This window comes from Bos taurus, chromosome 3 (assembly GCF_002263795.3).
Source record: "Bos taurus isolate L1 Dominette 01449 registration number 42190680 breed Hereford chromosome 3, ARS-UCD2.0, whole genome shotgun sequence".
Classification (NCBI taxonomy): Eukaryota; Metazoa; Chordata; class Mammalia; order Artiodactyla; family Bovidae; genus Bos; species Bos taurus.
Window position 1 is genome coordinate 33,877,815 of NC_037330.1, and position 21,871 is coordinate 33,899,685.

Consider the following 21,871-nt stretch of genomic DNA (forward strand, 5'->3'; position numbering starts at 1 on the left):
TTAAGAAGAGGTGGCAAGAATACACAGAAGAACTATACAAAAAGATCTTCATGACCCAGATAACCATGGTGGTGTGATCACTCACCTAGAGCCAGACATCCTGGAATGTGAAGTCAAGTGGGCCTTAGGAAGCATCACTATGAACAAAGCTAGTGGAGGTAATGGAATTCCAGTTGAGCTATTTCAAATCCTAAAAGATGATGCTGTGAAAGTGCTGCACTCAATATGCCAACAAATTTGGAAAACTCAGCAGTGGCCACAGGACTGGAAAAGGTGAGTTTTCATTCCAATCCCATAGAAAGGCAATCCAAAGAATGCTTAAACTACCGCACAACCTTACTCATCTCATACACTAGCAAAGTACTGCTCAAAATTCTCCAAGCCAGGAGGCTTCAACAGTATGTGAACCGTGAACTTCCTGATGTTCAAGCTGGATTTAGAAAAGGCAGAGGAACCAGAGTTCAAATTGCCAAACATCAAACTGCATCATCGAAAAAGCAAGAGCATTCCAAAAAAACATCTACTTTTGCTTTATTGACTGCGCCAAAGCCTCTGGCTGTTATGGATCAAAACAAACTGTGGAAAATTCTTCAAGAAATGAAGATGACCTGACCTCCCTCCTGAGAAATCTGTATGTGGGACAAGAAGCAATAGTTAGAACTGGACATGGAACAACAGACTGGTTCCAAATTGGGAAAGTAGTACATCAAGGCTATATAATGTCACCCTGCTTATTTAACTTACATGCAGAGTACATCGTGAGAAATGCTGGGCTGGGTGAAGCAGAAGTTGGAATCAGGATTACCTGGAGAAATATCAATAACCTCAGATAGGCAGATGACACCACCCTTATGGCAGAAAGTGAAGAAGAACTAAAGAGCCTCTTGATGAAAGTGAAAGAGGAGAGTGAAAAAGTTGGCTTACAACTCAACATTCAGAAAACTAAGATCATGGCATCTGGTCCCATCACGTCATGGCAAATAGATGGGGAAACAATGGAAACAGTGGCAGACTTTATTTTAGGGGGCTCCAAAATCAGTGCAGATGGTAAGTGCAGCCACGAAATTAAAAGGCGCTTTTTCCTTGGAAGAAAAGCTATGACCAACATAGATAGCATATTAAAAAGCAGAAACATTACTTTGCCAACAAAGGTCTGTCTAGTCAAAGCTATGGTTTTTCCAGTAGTCATGTATGGATGTGAGAATTGGACTACAGAGAAAGCTGCGCACTGAAGAATTGGTGCTTTTGAACTGTGGTGTTGAAGAAGACTCTTGAGAGTACCTTGAACTGAAAGGAGATCCAAACAGTCCATCCTAAAGGAGATCAGCCCTGAATATTCATTGGAAGGACTGATGCTGAAGCTGAAACTCCAATACTTTGACCACCTGATGGGAAGAACTGATTCATTTGAAAAAACCCTGATGCTGGCAAAGATTGAAGGCAGGAAGAGAAGGGGATGAAAAAGGATGAAATGGTTGGATATCATCACCAACTCGATGGACATGAGTTTGAGTAAGTTCCAGGAGCTGGTGATGTAAAGGGAAGCCTGGCGTGCTGCATGCAGTCCATGGGATCACGAAGAGTCGGACACGACTGAGTGACTGAACTGAACTGAATAGCAGTGTTGGAAAGAAGTGATTTTGCCCATGCATATCTAAAAAAACCTTAATGATTTCATTCTGAGGAAGAGAATACAATAGCATACCAGTTACATTTTATACAGTCTCAGACACACAATTCCCAGATTATCCTATGTTAGCAATAACTACAAAATTAACTATGAAAAGTAGCGATTAATGAAGTAATGTGTACCAATCTTTTATATAATGAAAACAGCATTTCAATCACTGATGTTGGATTATTTTGAGTGAAATAAGTTTATTAATCTCAGAATCAATTTCTACTCATCCCACTAAGTTCTACTCTATGAAGGTGCTGATTTTTTTTAAATGTTGCTCTCTCTCATGTTTTTCCAAACCTACTCATAAAATGTCACTTTGTCTTCTCTTTATCATACAACATTATCACACAACATACAGGTTTTTACCAGGCATCCAGTTCTATCTCTTAAAAGAAAGCACCTCTTACCACAGAACTAAACACAGGATCTGTTTCAGGGGGCATTCCATGGCACTTCATACAAGAAAAGAAAAGAATCACTTTATACCAAGTCTTTGACCCATTCAGTTTCTAGATCATTATGAAAAGCACCACCATCTTATCTTTCTTCCAACACGAAATCTAAGAGTCATCTGGAAGCCACTCACCCTTCTTTCTTTACATCAGGCTGTAATAAAATCTTCTTCTTATGCATTTCTCAGATTAATCCTTTCTATTCTTCACATGCCTGAGCCTGACATTACATCTATTGTATGTTACTGCTATAATTTTCTCAAACTTCTAGCTTAAGGCCCCTCTTCCTTCTCATCATCTCCAAAAGGCTCTATTTTAGAAAAAAAAAAAATCAGTTTATCTAATAATTCTCCAAATTCTTAAAACATTTTCTATAAGCCTTTTTCTTATTAGTCTGAACTCTTTACTTTCACCTCAATCCTCTGTGCTCCACTGCTTCAAAAGTAAGTTCTCTAGTAACTTCTCATTCTTAGGTTTTCCCTAAACTGCTTTCCTTGTCTCACCTTCTTCCCCTAATATACATGTGGGGTTTGAAACTTCCTAATTTTACCTACATCTTTTTACATATCTTCCTTCAAAATTCATCAAGTTGAAGGAGAGATTCATTTAACTATGTCCAATCTTCAACAGTAAGGATATAAAGAATGGAGTAGACACAAAGGAATTGCAAAGACCGACTCTGGCTTGGAGCGGAAGGAACTGAAGATGACTTTGTAGGCAGAAGAGGCAGAACTGGGCAGGCGACAGGATATACAGGGGAAAAATCTGAAAGTTTCCAGAGACAGGAAGGAATGGGATAAGTTTGGCTTAAAAGATTTATCCTTATAACAATATTTATCTAAGGGACATCCTATATAAAAAGGAAAAAAGGAGAAAATGAAGACAAATAACTAAGTTAGATGCTGTTTTCAATAAAAGAAGCAAGGCAGTCTGCAGAGAATAAAGGAATAGAATTATTAATAATTTAAAAATCATGTTATAAACTGTCAAACAGAACAAGAAAGAAACATGTGTACAGCTTGGTGCACACAATCACCAACACTGTAAAACCAAAACCAATTTACCAGTACATAGTCTACTGTAAAATCACTGTAATTACCTAAATATATTCTAAATTTTACTTTTAAGGAGCTCCTTGAGAGCAGGTTTCATCATAGGCCCCCTCTATTTCTTCCCACAACATATACTATATTATGGGTATGAAAAGAAGAGGTAGTGATGATTTCTTTGCAGATTTTCTTTTTAAGGTCAGTGAATTGCTAACATAAATAAATCATTATATATCAGGAAACACATTTAGCTTACATACACACTGATTTTAAAAACCCTGAAAGATGGCTGACGCTCAAAAACACCATGTCACCTGATACCTCCTCTTTTTCTCTTTCACTTTTGACTAAAAGAAAACTTTAAAGTCAACCCAAAGAAGGTACGTGAGTTTATTATGGTTTTTCATATTTATGTGCCATCAGGTATAATAAATTTCTTCATCTATAAAACAGGGGTCCATAGGAGGTTCTTAGAGCAGTGCCCAGTACATAGTAGGTATTCAATAAATTTTAACTAGCCATTATTTGTGAATGCTGTTTTCTCTGTTCTGAGTACCACCAAGTGATGTTAAGGCCCAAAGAGCTTAACTTAATAAAAACTTGTTGGATACTGGATATTGATGTTGGTTCAAAATCACAGTAGAAATGATGTAATTACTTAGCTGCTCTCTCACAACAACAATACTATAGATAGAATCTGGATTCACACACTTAAACAGCAACTTACAACCTAAAAGCTGCAGCAAATACATCAAAGCATTAGTCATTTTCTCTGCCCCACCCTGAGGAACAAAGACACTTTCTTCCTTAAATCTATTTTCAGTTCTAGATTCTCCTGTCTGCTATCTCTGCTCCCACACTTCTCACCCATCTGCACCTCTGCAGCTGTTTCTTAAGCTCCCCCACAGGTCTCTGCACTACTACCTCCTTCTACCTCATATACTAGTAGTTACTCCAGTGGCACCTGATAAATCTCTCTTCCTTTCAAATACTTGTTTCTGTGGAAAAATCATGAAACTTCTAAAAGCCCAGGATTATAGCTGCAGCATAACCCCTTTTCTAGAGGTCTGGAGAGCCCTCAGCATGTCACTATTTTTGGATAACCCTCTAGCCAGTGCTAGACCAAGATACAGCTCATGGACTCTCCATAGGCCTCCAAAATCAGACTATGGGAACACATGACTGGAACATATAGGTATAGACAGCATCTCTCCCACAGCAAATTGAAAGCTTGGTCAGTACATTTTATTTTTCTTTCTAAATTATTTTCACCTTTCATTTACAACTCAGGCACTTAAAAAGATTTTTTTAGTCAAATGCCTTTCTCCAGGTGATCTTCCCAACCCAGGGATTGAACCTGGGTCTCCCACACTGCAGGGAGATTCTTTACCGCCTGAGCCACCAGGGCAGCCACGTAGTAACACACTATGCAAGAGGAGACTTTGGTGCTAGCTCTGCCATGACTAGCTTGTGACGGTGGGCAAGTAACCTCATTTAATGCCGCGTTTCCTTATACATAAAAGGTGAAGGATTTTGGCCTCAATGTGCTTTATGGCTGTATGCTAATATTCAATGACTGTATTATAATACTAAAGGCAGACTAACTAATTCTGACACACAGAGGCTTCAAATCAAACCATGGAGCCACATCTTCCTATTAATTCAACAATCCACAGTACTACCATAATACAGTGATCAGCATGTTCTCCAATTATGTACTCTAGTCAAGAAGGAACAAAGAGCAGAAAGAATTAAAGAGCGCAACAACAGTGAGAAGGTAAGAGCTATTTAGCAGCCAAGCTCCTATAATCATGCTCAAGGATACTCTGTATTTATACAGTCTCAAACTAGAATAACATTCAAGTTGATTACTATTCATTAAAAAAAAATGTGAATATCTATAACTAAAGATCACAGATGCACAATTCATGCTATTTACAATAAGATTATCTATTGTGGGAGGGGTCTCATGTTGATGTTTGGCATAAATCAACACAATACTGTAAAGCAATTATCCTTCAATTAAAAATAAATGTTTTAAAAAAGATTATCTATTGTTCATACTGATTCCTTTCTATTAAGGCAAAAGTAGCTAACAGAATAAAAATTCAGATTAAGGTAAAAAACTGACATTTCATCCAACATGCTTTTCAAGGTACGACAGTGATAGTGATAGTGAAGTTGCTCTGTCGTGTCCGACTCTTTGCGACCCCATGGACAGTAGCCAACCAAGCTTCTCCGTCCATGGGATTTTCCAGGCAAGAATACTGGAGTGGGTTGCCATCTCCTTCTCCAGGGGATCTTCCCGACCCAGGGATCGAACCCGGGTCTCCCGCATTGTAGGCAGACGCTTTACCGTCTGAGCCACCAGGGAAGGTCTCAAGGTACGATGCTTAACACAAAGACTAGTTTCCAGCTTTCTAACTCAGTAAAAGAAATGGTTAGCAAAATTACAGATGGGGAAAACATCACAGAACAAACAAAAATTGTTATTCAGCCTTTGAAACAAACAAACAAACAAAACACAAACATATCTTGCATTGCCTGGCACTGCTAGACACTGTGACTTCAAAGACAAATAAGTTTAGGAATTTATGGTCTTAAAGGAGAAGTTAGATCTATTTTTCTTGTGAAATTAACAAGTTTCCTTAACCTAAAATATAATTTTTTCACCTAGCTCACTGTCCCTCTAAGCATGCCAGTCTTCTGCATTTAAACATTCTTGAAAATACTATTCAATTCAATCTCAACTCTTTGCTGAAGCCTCCCCTATTCCCTCTGAACACAGTCAATTAATACTCCCTGCTCTGATGGCTGGCACAGATTATTTCCTTTCAGCATCAGCCCTAGAGGTTAATTTCCAAAATTAAGCCCCAAACTGTCCTTCCCAGTCACATCAACTCATTTTATCTCTAGCCAGCTCTGGATACTCAATAAGAAAAAAATTTTTGACTCTCTTTCCAGCTCCTAATCTCATAAACTGCTAATGGGTTTTTCTTGATTTTGATTAAAATGGTAATGAAACTTTTTGGTACAACCTGAAAATCCTTCCACATCTATGTAATTCTCCTTCAAAGTGACTCTGACCAGGTTCAATTTGATCCTACATAGGCTAATGTCAAACACCAAAACACTAATATTTGAACAAATTATTTTAAGTATTTGAGTTGGGGTCTGTTTAGTATTCCACTAGCCCTAAACTCAAAAGCTTGCTCCTCGAAAGCACAAAAACACTGCCTTCTTTTTGTGTCCCTATCCCCAATCTAGAGCACATTGTAGGACAGAGTAGACACATAATAACTGTGGGGGAAATGGCTTGAGTTTCTATGAGATTCAGTGGTTGCCTAATCAACATTTTGCGAATGCCAGTTGCGATAGATGGAATTTTCAATGTTGGGCAGTTAACAGAAACAGGACATTTCCACTCCTCTGCTATCTTCAGTCAGCCCACACCCACTCGTGGTTACGTCTTCAACTCTCACCTCACAACTATATTTGACAATAAATTTGGACTCACTCACAAGTCTCCTATTTTCCCTGAGCTGTACTTAGGCCTTCAGTCATGACCGACTCTTTGCGACCCCATGGACTGTAGCCCACCAGGCTCCTCTGTCCATGGGATTCTCCAGGCAAGAATACTGGAGTGGGTTGCCATGCCCTCCTCCAGAGGATCTTCACAATCCACGGATCAAACCCAGGTCTCCTGCATTGCAGGCAGATTCTTTACCATCTGAGCCACCAGGGAAGCCCCCTATTCTCCCTATTCCCCTCTAAATTTTATTCTCAAACCCTGTTCCAGCTCTCTTATACCCATTATCTGCTTCAGTGAAATTAACTGCTATCAATCTGTCCTGTCCACTCTATATCCAATACCTGAAAGAGTGTAAGAAATGTTATGAGTGCTCATTACATATTTGTTCACTGAATGAATGAAAGAATGAATGAATATCTTAACAATAAAAGATGGCAGTGAGTTGTGACTAGGACAAAGATAAAGGGTCTCCTCTCTGAGAAAGATTTTTCCAGGAAGTAACTATATACCAATCACCAAAGAGACTAAAAGTGCACTATTTTTATTAAACTTAATTGATACATTAAGAGTACCTGCCTACCCATAACCTCTTCTGGAGACATCCCTATTTCATTTGGGGGTTGGGGACTACAGGATCTGGGCCATGGCCCTCTCTATGACTGGATAATCAGTAAAAACCTCACACAGGACCCACCCAGTCACAGGCTGACAGAAGACCTACACCCTGTGTGACCTAGCTCCAAAAGATGAGTGTGTTAATGTTAGTCGCTCAGTCGTGCCTGACTCTTTGCGACCCCATGGACTGCAGCCCACTAGGCTCCTCTGTCCATGAGATTTTCCAGGCAAAGATACTGGAGTGGGTTGCCATTTCCTTCTCCAACTCAGGGATCGAACCCGGGTCTTCTGCACAGCAGGCAGATTCTTTACCGACTGAGCTACAAGGGAAGCCCTGTCTGAACCATAGCCACTCTATTTTGACTTTTTAACTGTAAAATTTTTCTTAATAGCCAAAGCAGATGTCACCATTAATGACGTCAGTGTTTCTCTAGGTATAAGAAGATGCAAGAATTGGAACTCATAAAATCTTTTCCTGAAAGGATCTAACTATCTGAAGGCCTGTTCTGCCAGTTTTTCCCAGAGCACAGAGTGCCTCATTTATGATTTTCACCCTGAACTCCTTTCGTGGGCCTTGAAAGTCAGCAGTGGCCATGATTGTATTTCATGACCATTTTATCCCATGGTGCTGAGAATGTCCATTCTCAGGTTTGGCAAAGATTTTGTTGATAGACCACTCAAAGTGCCTTACTGGAGTGAGTGAGTGAAGTCACTCAGTCGTATCTGACTCTTTGCAATCCCATGAACTGTATAGCCTACCAGGCTCCTCCGTCCATGGGATTTTCCAGCCAAGAATACTGGAGTGGGTTGCCATTTCAACCAATCAATTATTGGAGGACTCTGCACTAGAAGACACAGAAAAAGTCATCCTAAACTACAAGGTCACAATGTGTGAAAACTAAGACTACCATTATAGCACATCAATACCATAAAGATATGTTAGTCGCTCAGTCGTGTCTGACTCTTTGCAACACCATGGACTGTAGCCTGCCAGGCTCCTCTGTCCATGGAATTTTCCAGGCAAGAAGACTGGAGTGCGTTGCCATTCCCTTCTCCGGGGGATTGTCCTGACCCAGGGATCAAATCCAGGTCTCCTGCACTGCAGGCAGATTCTTTACCGTCTGAGACATGAGGGAAGTCCCCCCATAAAGGAAAGGATTCAGAAAGCTGGTCTGGAGAGAAAACAGTATAAACAAATGCACACAGAGACTCAGAGATGTCATGTGAGAGAGACTGCACAAAAGAAGACACGAAAAATAACTGAGGGAAGAGAGAATGTATGGGACCAAGGAGACAAAGGAGAGAGGCAGACACAAAGGAGAATCAGTAAGGACAAAGTAAAAAGAGGCAGAAATGGTGAATAATGAAGACAGTGAGAAAGAAACAGAATAAAGGCAGACAACAGGTGGCCAATGCCAATACTGCTTCAGTTTCTGCAGCCTGATTCTTCAGCTCTTCCTGCACTTTCATAAATCTATCTCTAGTTTAACAGTAATTCCCCTCTTCAACTCTAAGCTAGTTTCAGTGAGTTTTCTATCCCTTGTGACCCAACAAAACAAAACCACCATGACCACCACTTTGAATGGAACTGGCTTAAACCCCTTTTCTGGCCTTTAAACCTTTTTAAGTTGCTTCAATTAAATACTGAATGTAAAAAGAGATATTTATGACATGTGCAAGACAAAACAAATATATGTGTACCTATTACTCAATATAAAAAGTTAAACATTACCAGTTATCTGAAGTTACCTATGTGTCTCCTCTCAGTATCAATTACTTTTTCATTAAATATTTCTAGAAGGTAAATACGCAATAAGGGATGGGGAGAATTTTTTTTTAATCTCTAACAACCAAGATATGTCTGGCTTACACAGTGGTGTAGGGTTTGTTCAGCTTCACATCTTTCATGGACTTGATCCTATCATTTTACAAGCCACATTATAAACCATAAAGTAGAAAGTTAACATTCATAAACCACCTAAATGGGGACAAAATATTAAAAAAAAAAAAAAAGATGCAGCTCACTTAGCCAAGTAGCTCTCCTCAAAATATTTTCACTTGAGAATATGAACAGTGTTACTAAAGATCATGTGTTTTCTTTGGACAACAAGTCAATTAAAAGGGGGAAGTAGGCTCTCTTCTTCACTTTTATGAAATATAACAAGTGTGCTTAAGGGATCAGTCATTTGAGAGCAAGAAGGGGGTTCATTTTCTGACTGCTGCAATGTTCTAATCCTGGCTTCTGGTGAGTAACTTTCCTTTTATTTCTTTGAAAGCAGAGCAACATAAAGTCACTGTAGTGCTAAGGCTAAATTACATGGTATATACATGTGACCTGACTGAAAACTATTTTTAAATAGGCACATTTCTTACCAGCTAGCTCTGCCTCAAAATTTTCTTGTGAAACAGAAATGTGAAATACACATTTAACCCATACAAATAATTCATAGCAGTGATGTCCTACAAAGTTAACTGTAATGTTACATCCATTCATCAAATTTTCACATTTAAAAATATTAGAATCATACTGCTACCTAAGTCTCAAACACTGATGGCAGCATACAGCACTTTTCTAAATGCCTATTTAATTGAATGCAAATGCCAACTTTAAAAATTCACCAGTAACAAAATATAAATTCAGTTGTCTACAATTTCAGTTCAGTTTCAATTCAAATTCAGTTATACATCCCTATGGATGTCTACAATTTCAATTTCCTTTACCATATAAATGCTCACCAAGGCTATAAGTCAAAACCCCAAAAAGTGGGTTCATACATGTATTTCTTTCTACTAACCTTTATTAGAGCATGAATTAGTAGCAGAATGGCAAAAAAGAGAGGTAATAAAAGGAAAGGAGAATGCAAAGTCTCTAGATGATTTCCCCAAAATTCTATCTATATTTACCTTTACCTAGGGGCTTCCTTGGTGGCTCAGTGGTAAAGAATCCACCCATAATGCAGGAGATGCATTTCGATCCCTGGGTCTGGAAGATCCCCTGGAGAAGGAAATGGCAACCCACTCCAGTATTCTTGCCCAGGAAATCCCATGGACAGAAGAGCCTGGCTGGCTACAGTCCACGGGGTCACAAAGTTGAACTAAACAACAACAAATCTTTATCTACTTAGCGACAGTAAAATGTAGCTTTTTAAAATACAGCTAGTAAAAATTCAAATCAATACTCTCCAAATGCCCTGTATACCTTTCCAGCCTTACCTCCTACACTCCTCCCATGCCAACCCTTTACTCCGGGGCAAATCTATTTGCTCATTCATATTTCTGAGTCTTTGTACATACTATTCCCTCTGCCTGGATGTGCTTCTCTCTACTCTCTGCCTTAAGAGTTTCTATTTATCCTTCAAAGTCTATCTCAAATGTCACCTCGGAGAGGACTTCCCTGATATGTCTCTCCCTCCTCCCAAAACTGGCTATTTTTTCTATAACAGCATTCCATTACCACTGTTTACTTGTGTATCTCCACAACTTGAACTGCTTAAGAGTTTTGTCTATTTCTCATTTATATCTCCAGGCTAGCAAAGTACCTGTGTACACATAAGACAATCAGATACCTAATCATAAATAAGTCAATAAACAAGCCTCCTTCTGAACACTGAAAACCAAAAAGCTTAATAAAAAGTAACCTTGACTAAATGCAATGCAGTGTCCTGAACTGGATTATGCAGCAGAAAAAGAACATTCATGGAAAAACTGCTGAACTTCAAATAAAGTGTGAAATTAACATTAATGCATCAACATTAATCTCTTAGTTCTGACAAATAAACCACAGCTATGTAACACATCAATACTAAAGAAGATCAAGCAAATACTACACAGGAACTCCCTGCATTATTTCTGCAGCTTTCCTACAAACCTAAAATTATTCCCAAACAAAAAGCTTACTAAATAAACTTTTAAGTAGTCTAGAAAAAGTTGAAAACTACAAAATCAATGAGAACATGAATGTGGACTTTAATTACAACTGTAATAAAAATAAAAGAGTAAGAAACACATGTGTCTTCTTAGATATAGACAAAGAAAGGAAATTATTTTCAATAATCTAAAACGAGCCTAAACATGAAGAATTATTAATGCTGCAAAATGGTAAAAAAAAAAAAAAAGGACTTACATCATTAAACTGAAGTAGTTCAATTTTTATTTTCAGAAATACATACATAACTCAATATTAAAATAACTTGCACAGAAAGGTCTTAACTGTGCCATCACGTCACATACATCAGAACTACAATATCTACATAAATCATTGTAGTATTTATATCATTACTTCAAACCAAGTCCTGTTCTGAAGTTAACAATTCCCATGTTCTAACTGCAGTAAATAGAGGGGGGAATGTTCTATTAAAGGTATCTCACTCTAAAACAATCCTTCTGTAATTTACAGTAATTTGTAAAACATAACTTCAAGGTACAGGGCAAAATTCATTTCCTCATTAGTTCAAAAGCAGTGACTAAAGAGGAGCTTTGCTGCTCCTCAACTGATTTTAAAATATTTTTAACCTAATGATTCTAAAATTATATTGGTAAGTTCCAAGGTCATATCTAAGTATAAACTACTATCCATTAAATAAACCTATAAAAACTAGAGATTTCAATACATGACTAAAACAGAAATCCAAATACAATGTTTAAAGATAACATGTTCCTAAGTTCTCAGAATTCAATGGAATACTATTTTACTTTTAAAATCCAACTTGAAAGGATAAAGGAAATTTTGAGTATTTAGCCAAATGTAGATAGGTTGCACGATCAATCACTACAGGAAGATTAATTACAATATGACAAGAATCAGGTTATACTGCTCATTTTTAAGAGGTCTGATTTAAATGGCCCCTGTTTTACAAGTGTAATAAGTGTTAACAGCAGGCCACGTGAATAAAAGCAGGAAATACAAGAACAATTTAAATATACAAATAGTATATGTTTCAATCCTGGTGAGACATGCCTGTCATGCCAGCTACAGATTTATACAAACAGCTAAAAAAATAGGACACCGTCCACTTTTAAGCAATGAAAATTTTTTGAGATGTAAAATACTAACAACACTCAAAAAACTTAAGACTTTTATATGATTATTAAAACATTTACCTATCTGAGATACAGACATGTGACTATAGCAAAAAAAAAGTAACAGGACAATGTATCTCAGCTAATCCTTAAAAGTCTTAAATTTTAAATATCTTCTAAGTTAAATTCAGAAATCAAAGGAAACTCATGTCTAAAGACTGTATCTGGGAACTCCCTGGCAGTCCAGTGGTTAGGACTCTGCGCTTTCAGTGCCATGGGCCCTGGTTCAATCCCTGGTTGGAAACGAAGATCCCATTAACTGTGCGGCATATCCAAAAGGAAAACACAAGACTGTATCCTCCTGAAAATTGTTTCAAAGATCACCTAGGCCATTATTCAGGTACAAGTCAAACAAATTTGGTCTTTCTGGTATCCTTTCTTTGCTTGGTTCTTATCAGATATATTCATTTCTGTTAGCACCTAATAGCAAGACATCAAAAATAGTGTATTCCATTTACATACAGTGCTGCATCAAAACTGGAACAATTAAACAGTGATCCTAACACTGTTATTCAGTTCAAGAAGCTTGAATTACAGAAATGACACGGATGATTGCTACGTAGGTAAAACAATAGCCTGGATAGATAAAAGTTTAAAGATAACTCTAACTTGCCCAACACTGATAAAGAATTAGACAAAATGAAGATAATTAAAATAGGTAGGAAAATCAAATACTAGAAGAATTTATTTATATCCTCTTGAATATTTACATACAAGTACTTCGTGAATTTATGTCTTTCAAGTTTTAAACTTGTCTTTAACTATCTTCCTAAACAGCTTTATTATGTTACACTACTTTCAATCAGACTCAAGAAAAAGAGAAATAACACAAATATAGCCTTGTTAATAACTTGCTAAAATATTCCATCTAGTTGACAATATTAATTTCACAGACAAGGGACCCCTGAAGTTGGACCTCACTGTACAGAAAAAGGAAAATGAAGCTCAGAGATGAGGACTGCTCTTCCAGTTTTCAGTCTCTGCCCTACATTACATGCTATCTCCTATTTCTCAATTGAGTTACTAGTCCAAATAGATGGATTTTATTAGTGCTAGTCTACTGTATTCTGTTTACTACAAAACAAATGTTTTTAATTTTTATTGGAGTATAGTTGCTTTATGATGTTGGGTTAGTTTCTCCTGTACAGCAAAGTGAATCAGCGGGACATATACATATCCCTTCTTTTGTGGATTCCTTTCTTTTCATTTAAGTCACCACAGAGCACTGAGTAGAGTTCTCTGAGTTACACAGCAGGCTCTCATTAGTTATCTATTTTATACATAATATCAATAGTGTATATATGTCAATCTCAATCTCCCAATTCATCCTACCCTATGGACTTCTCAGGTGGCTCAGTGATAAAGAATCTCCTGCCAAGCAGGAGGTGCCTGCTTCAATCTCTGGGTCAGGAAGATCCCCCAGACAAGGAAATGGCAACCCACTCCAGTATTCTTGCCTGGGAAATCCCATGGACAAAGGAGCCTGGTGGACTACAGTCCACGGGGTTGCAGAGAGTCAGACGGGACTTTCACAAAGAGTCAGACAGGACTTAGCAACTAAACAGCAACAACAACATACCACAAACTGGTAATCTGAACAAATTTAGTGTCCACTGCTCTAGACAATTCTTATAAGACCCACGTTTTAATTTTTTGGTCTTTACTGCTAATATTCTAGCTCGTGAATACTTAAAGCATATCTTCCTTCCCATTTCTCCTAACAAGCCCCACTTCCAAATAAAACCAAACAGAAGAAGACACGGCATGGATAACTAAAATCTAAGAGCAATCTCTTTACCAAATGTTTTTACCTACTCTCTAACAAAAACCTCTAAGCAAGGTTATTAACAAGGAGAAAAATGGTCCATTTTCCCTCTCCCTTAGCTCCGGACAATTTTCTGGTGCTCATAAAAATAATAGAGAGGGAAAAAATTAATAATAATAGAGGGAAAAGTTAGCCAGGAAAAAGTAGGGACAATGATGCATAGATTCTGAACTGATTATATGCATTTAAGAAAATTAATTCCTGAATTAAAAATCAAAGGTAGGACTTCTCTGGTGGTCCAGAGGTTAAGAATCTGCCTGCCAATGCAGGGGACACAGGTTTGATCCCTGGTCCAGGAAGATTGCACATATCATGGGGCAATTAAGCCTGTGTGCCACAGCTATTGAGCCTGCGCTCCACAGTGAGAAGCTTGTGAACTGCAACCAGAGAGTAGTCTCCACTCTCCACAACTAAAGAAAGCCCACGCTCAGCCATGAAAACCCAGCACAGCCAAAAATAAAAATATAAATTAAAAATAAATAAATAAATAAAAGGTAATTAAATTCAAGTGATATTAACTACTCTGGTTGGATGTGTTGCTGTTTTGTTTGACCTTGCCATACACCATGTAGGATCTTAGTTCCTCTACCAGGGATTGAACTCAACCCCCTTGCAGCTGGAAAGAAAATCTCTGAGTTGGATATGTTGATAATGGGAGCTTAAAATCTTGCATCTACCTGAAGCTGAATTTAATTACATCTCCCAACTACACAAAATGACAACTTGATGTTGAAAATTAGCAGCCATGCTCTTGTGAATTAAAGAAAAACTAAATAATGATATGTTTAGCTCTTCAATTCATCTCATTCCATTAAGTTCAGCTTACATTTAATGAGTGTCTACTAGCTAGGCATTCAGTTCAGTTCAGTCGCTCAGTCGTGTCCGACTCTTTGCTAGGCATTATCATCTATTAAACATTAACTCTCTAGCCAAGCCTTTTTAATAGAGAACTTGGCCCACCTAGTCCCTGAAAGGGTCAGCCTTATGAAACTCATGATACCCCACAACCCTGCCATATTCCCACCACAGGTAGGCACCTGAAAGGGATGGGCCAATCTGATATTCTTTTCCAGGAACCCAGAATGAGAATCCTGGGAACCTGAGTCAGACGATATGAAGTACCTGAACTACCAGATTAGGCAGTGTGTGAGCCAGAGGTATCACAGTAAGTCAAAATTGAAGACTTAGGGAAGGGAAGTAGGAGCAAAGAGGTCCTGAGTGAGCAGAGAAAGCTGATCTGAAGAGGTGACTTACCAACAAAGCAGAGCAAGTGACCAGTCTCTAGGAGAAATGGGGGGAGGGGACATGTATTACATTCCACATGCATTCAACCTGCTTGTATTTCCTTTCTTATCTATCCTTGGATGTCTGATGCCTATAAAGTTGCCTACTGTGTCTTTTCAACAAAGACCTCCTTGACTGGAACAAGTATGAATGAGTTTCTTACAGGCAAAACACCTTAGCATTATATTAGGTGCTGCAGCAGATATAAAGATATAAAAACACCAAGTTCACTCAGCCCTCAAAGGCCATACATAGTTAGGAGCTGCTAAGTTTACAAATAACCATAATATAAGGTAGATGATAGCATAAAAAGTACTATGAGGTTTCAAAAAGAGGGATACATCATATCCAACTCAGAACATCAAAAAGGTTTCATGGAGGAAAGGAAACTAAAATAGTAATCATAACAGATGGTGCTTGGAATAGTTAAAAAAATGTGTTTACTAAGAAAAATATAATGTTGGAGACATTAGTCAAGTCAATAACATAAAAAATCATTTTACTGGTTCAGGAAATACAAAAATCTGGTTAACAACTGAGTCACAGAATTTGGCAACTGACTGATTGTATGGATAAGAGCAAGCCAGGAGTTAAAAAAAAAAAAAAGTTTAGTTTTCAGGGTAGGTGATTTTGAGAATGATAATCCCAGAACAGAAAGGTTCACAGGAGGTGGATTTGGGGAAGAGAAGTGAAGAGGGGAGGCAAGTTCTGTACTGGATATACTGACTTGAGGCAAGTGGCAGTGAGCAGTTCATTAACCACTGGGGAACTGTAGAAAGAGAAGCCCTCTAAAGTACAGAAAACGGTTTTCTCAAAATTCCAAGTAAAAAACCTTTAGAGAAAAGAGGTAAAAGATTTTTCAGTGCTAGGTTTTCCCTTTGCATTCTGAATGTCCCATTTTTGCCCAGCTACTGATGTTCCGGTCCAAAGGTGACAGACTTTAAGGAGGTTAGGCCGTATCATAGAAGAACTTGATGAAGATACGGTTCTTCTCTCCAGAAAACCCCATGTAACCACAAATATTGCTAACTATTTTATAAAGTTTATGGATCTTCTGAAGCCCTAAGGAGTACACACACCCCAGGTTTTTTGTTTTTTTAAAAAAGGCATGATGTGAAAGACCCTGTGGAAGGAGAGAGTGGGTTGGAAGAAAAAGAGGAAATATCTGCAGGGACTCATCCACTCCCTTTTCCCTTCCAAGCAACTAGAGCATGAAGCAGCACACCATGGCGGAGAGGCAGAGTGACAAGCACAGAGCTCAAGGTCCGCGGTTTTACCAACCATCTGTAAGAGAATGAACTACTTTTATCAGAGATATCTGCCCCCAAACTAAAAGATTTTTAGTAGTAGTCTAACGCTGGGCTGGAGGAAGCACAAGCTGGAATCAAGACTGCTGGGAGAAATATCAATAACCTCAGATATGCAGATGATACCACCCTTATGGCAGAAAGTGAAGAGGAACTAAAGAGCCTCTTGATGAAAGTGAAAGAGGAGAGTAAAAAGTTGGCTTAAAGCTCAACATTCAGAAAACAAAGATCATGGCATCTGGTCCTATCACTTCATGGCAAATAGATGGGGAAACAGTGGAAACAGTGGCTGACTTTATTTTTCTGGGCTCCAAAATCACTGCAGATGGTGACTTCAGCCATGAAATTAAAAGACACTTACTCCTTGGAAGGAAACTTATGACCAACCTAGATAGCATATTCAAAAGCAGAGACATTACTTTGTCAACAAAGGTCCATCTAGTCAAGGCTATGGTTTTTCCAGTGGTCATGTATGGATGTGAGAGTTGGACTGTGAAGAAAGCTGAGCACCGAAGAATTGATGCTTTTGAACTGTGGTGTTGGAGAAGACTCTTGAGAGTCCCTTGGACTGCAAGGAGATCCAACCAGTCCAACCTAAAGGAGATCAGTCCTGGGTGTTCATTGGAAGGACTGATGTTGAAGCTGAAGCTCCAATACTGGCCACCTGATGCGAAGAGCTGACTCATTTGAAAAGACCCTGATGCTGGGAAAGATTGAGGGCAGGAGGAGAGGGGATGACAGAGGATGAGATGGTTGGACGGCATCACCGACTCAATGGACATGGGTTTGGGTGGACTCCAGGAGTTGATGATGGACAGGGAGGCCTGGCGTGCTGTGGTTCATGGGGTCACAGAGTCGGACACGACTGAGCGACTTTAACTAACTAACTAATACTCTGCATGCAACTTAATTTTTGCCCTGCCACTACCAGCAAAATCCTAAAGAAGAAAGCATTAACCTCTTTTTGTGTAACAATGCTTTCTCAAGGTCTGCTAAGGGGAACTATCAAGAAATGGATCGAGATAGCACAGGAGTAGATCATTCAATAACCCACAAAACTAAAAGATAATGTTTAATGCCTTCTACCACGAAAGAGTTGTATTAAAATTCTTTGAAGGTCTTTGAAAAGGGTTCATTAATATTTGAAAAAAAAATTTTGAAAAATAATCAAATATCTGTCTGAAACACCCTTGAAAAAAGCAACTAAAATGATGTTTTCCAATCATTGTAATAACAGAAGTCACCATTTAGTTAGTATTTATTTGCTAAACAGTTTACATATATTATCTCATTTGAACTTTAGAAATAAGTATCACATCCCCACTTTATATGTGAAAATAAGACTCCTAGGGCTAAGTTACATGCTTTGGGTCTCACAGCTAGTAAATGGAGGTGGGAATTGAATTCAGTTTTATGTGACTCCAAAAGCACTGCTCATATCCATTATACCAGCGATTCCCAACTTTAGTCACATCATGCTGCATGCTTAAAATTATAATACTTGTATAGATTACCAACGTAAACTGGAGAGACCTGGTGAAAATAACATACATTTTCTTTATATTATAAAATTATGGCATGAAAAATAAAGTACAAAATGTTACAGATGATATTAAACACTAATTGGTACAAATCTTCCAAATCAAATATTTTCGATTGCCAAATTCAGAAAGTGTACTGGTGGAATCATACCAAAAATGTTCAAATATCATTCTAACTGCTGTGAAATTTGAAAAGTTAGTTACAAAATGATTTAAAATCATAAAAATGATTTAAAAATTCAAAACCATAAAACATTTGCAAACAGCACACTGCAAGCCTTCCTATGCACTACACTCTGGTTAGGAAGCCCTGTATAACATAATTTTGTTTTTTTACAGAATATTATGATTAGACAGTATATCAAGAGCTTCTCAATAACACATCTAAAAGAAATTTAAACAAAAAGTAACAAAACAGGTACAATACTGCATTCCTCCTGAATTTCTATAGTAACTTTAATTGGTAACATTCATTTTGTTAATAACAATGATTGCAACTTAGACCAAATTTGATAGTTTTACACAGAGGAAGTAAAAATGACTTGCATGTATATCAAAGGAGGTATTCAACAGCAAAATTATTTGTATACTGTGATAAGTGCATTTTGTTTATAGAAATAGCAAAGAAGATAATTTTAATTTCATATATGTGTTATGTCGGGAGAAGGCAATGGCAACCCACTCCAGTACTCTTGCCTGGAAAATCCCATGGATGGAGGAGCCTGGTAGGCTGCAGTCCATGGGGTCGCACAGAGTCGGACACGACTGAAGCGACTTGGCAGCATGTGTTATGTCATGACTCAAGCAAATGCATCTCTCTCTGCAACCTGCTTGAATCTGTTCATTTAACTTGCTCAAGAATATTAAAAAAAAAATTACTTAAAACAATGAAATTGATTAAAAAGTAAAATCAAATATTGTAGTACTTTGATTTTTACCTACTGCTTTTGAAATTTCCTAAGTGATCATATGTTTAATTTTGGTTTTAATTAAATGCACTGTTTATAAAGTCATGTATTACAACAGCCTAATATCCTGAGGGGATCTCTGATTATGAATGTAAACCAAAATAATCATAGAAGATAAAAACACACCTTTACTTTCATAACCAACTGATCAATAGAAACAATGCTAATGCCTTGAGTACTATAGTTCATATCAAACATCTGAAAGATCCCAAGGAGCTATGTCCAACAGTAGCTGGCACATGCTGGTTAACAGTTTATATTTAAGCATCTACTAAATACCAGGGACCATGCTCATTCACAAATGATACCTGTTCTATGGAAGAGTAGCAGTTTGAAACTTCAATTTTTTTTTTCATACATTCTGTAAGATCAAGAATTCAAACTGAAGGCTTAAACTCCAGTGCATAACTTCCTTTCTTTATTCAAAAAGCTGTTACCAGGCCTCCTGCAACCTACAAACTACCAAATACGTTAACATGAAAAGACTAGCATGGGCACCCTGAACACCCTAGAGTACAAAATAAACCCTGGGTTATGGTGGTACATTCTGTCCTCTGGAGCTTCACACCATAAAAATTTGGCACTTCTCCTAAAGCAACTTCTTTTTCCCAAAAATCAATTGTTTTAAAAAGCAAAGTTCTATTGCTTACAGAAACCATTACTTCCATTTACTCTTCCCTAACAGATCCCTAGAAAATACTAACAGTGAAGAAAAAACATGGCCTGATTTATTGGTAAGCTGACATCAGGGTATTTTATATGATTCACTGAGCTTCTAGAAAACAATCTCTCAAAAATTCTAAAACTAACTAGGCTGAGTAAAATGCATCTGACTGTACATAAAAACTACTTAAAACGAATGTCAAGTAAAATAAACAGTAATTCCCGAAGCCAATATTTTTCGTTTGAAGAAACAAAAAAGCCCAGCTCAAAAGAAGTCTGTCACAATCATCTTTTACAGTAAGTCCAATTCCATAATTTATCCTAAGATAACTGCATTCCCACTGCACATCATCCCTAGCAAATATTCATCAACTCCCACTGTGTAACCTATTGTCATCATCACATCCTATGCCACAAACCTCAAACAAGCCAGTCCTTAAATATCCTCAGCTCACACCAGCTCCCCCTTTATAAAAACAATGGAAGGAGTTATAAAAAACCTTAAGAAAATAAAAATAATACGAAATAGTGGATAAGTACACACAGCCTCTACACTCAAACTCTTTACCTTTACACCTGAGAACTTGTCAGTTATTTCAACCATACACTTTTATGTTCCTGGGTTCTTTTATGTTCTAGGGGTCCTCCACCTCAGCGAGAGCTCGAAATGTCCACTCTCTAATAAATGACAGGGTCCTATGTGACCACTCTGTCCAAGACCCCCTCTCTATTTATATTAATTATTCAAACCCCCACCCCAGCTCTAATCTGTCATAAAGTATCACCACGCTCCAAACTCACAGTCCATTATACAAGCCCAACACACTCTCCCGTCCTCAACACCAACTTACTCTAACCCTTCCCTTGAAAAACCTTCTCTAACATCAGCTCTTCCTTTATGAGCTTTTCCCATATTCCCAATACAGTCTCAATGTCCTATTGGACCACATTTCGAAGCTCCTTCGCTAAACACAATCCAGCATGGTGGCACACCCTCTTTTCAGCCTAATTCCTACAACCCCAAAACCCCACCCCCTCATCACGCCCTCCGGCATCAGCCACCAACCCCACACCCCGCCCCACGTCCGTCACGCCCTCCAGATTCTTCGGGGTCCTCTTCTCCCGCCCGGCCCGACCCCCCATTAGGACTCTCAAGTGCCTGGGTCCTCTAAACCACCCCGCCAGCCCCGCCCCCAGCCCCTCACCGAGTAGCAGCAGCTTCACTTCTTTGGCCGCTTTCTCCCCGTCCTCCCGCAAGTTGCGGTCGATCATCTTGCTTCGCTCCACCGCCGCCTTATCTTCGGCGCTCAACGTGCACCCCATGGCGGCGGCGGAAGAAGGGACCGGGCCGGGGCTCACTCAAAAACCGCGGAGACTGCGGCTTAGCAGGCGGAGAGAAGAGTCTACTGCTGGGCGGCGGCCCTCTCCGTCAGCTCCCAGAGCGCCCAGAGGAACCGGATATCCGGCGTTTTACGACACTTCCGGCAACGCCCGCGGCCGTTACTTCTTCGACCTCCCTAGCTGGGGTAAAGGAGGCGTGACCAAAAGCGGAAGTACGGAGAGAGAGAGAGACCAGGACGCCGAGTGTCGGTTCCGAGTTGTAGGGCGGCCCTGTCGAGTTTACCGGGCGCCGCTCGACTTTAGTCCCCTTTCACCTTTTTGGCTGTCTTATTTGGATGAATATAGAGATACCAGGGACTGGTTTCTCCGGTTCAAGGCACCCTCCCGAGGTCGCACGGCCGATTGGCGTGGGGAATGGGAATTCCCAAGAAAAGCCCGCAATCCGCACGGGAATTTCTGCTGGGAATTTTTCACTGGCCAGAAAACGCAGTTAAATTCTGGCTGTGGAGATCTGAGACCAAGTGTAGGATAGTT

General features: G+C 38.8%; 1 protein-coding gene across 1 annotated transcript in view; it reads right to left on the reverse strand.

Annotated features, from left to right (window-relative positions):
• Positions 1-21,423, reverse strand: part of GNAI3 (G protein subunit alpha i3) — a 44,383-nt gene extending 22,960 nt beyond the window's left edge. The window contains 1 exon segment of the mRNA NM_001034677.1: positions 21,202-21,423. Within this exon segment, the coding sequence (NP_001029849.1) occupies positions 21,202-21,319 (118 nt within the window). The 5' untranslated portion in view covers positions 21,320-21,423.
• Positions 21,424-21,871: the final 448 nt, after the last annotated feature.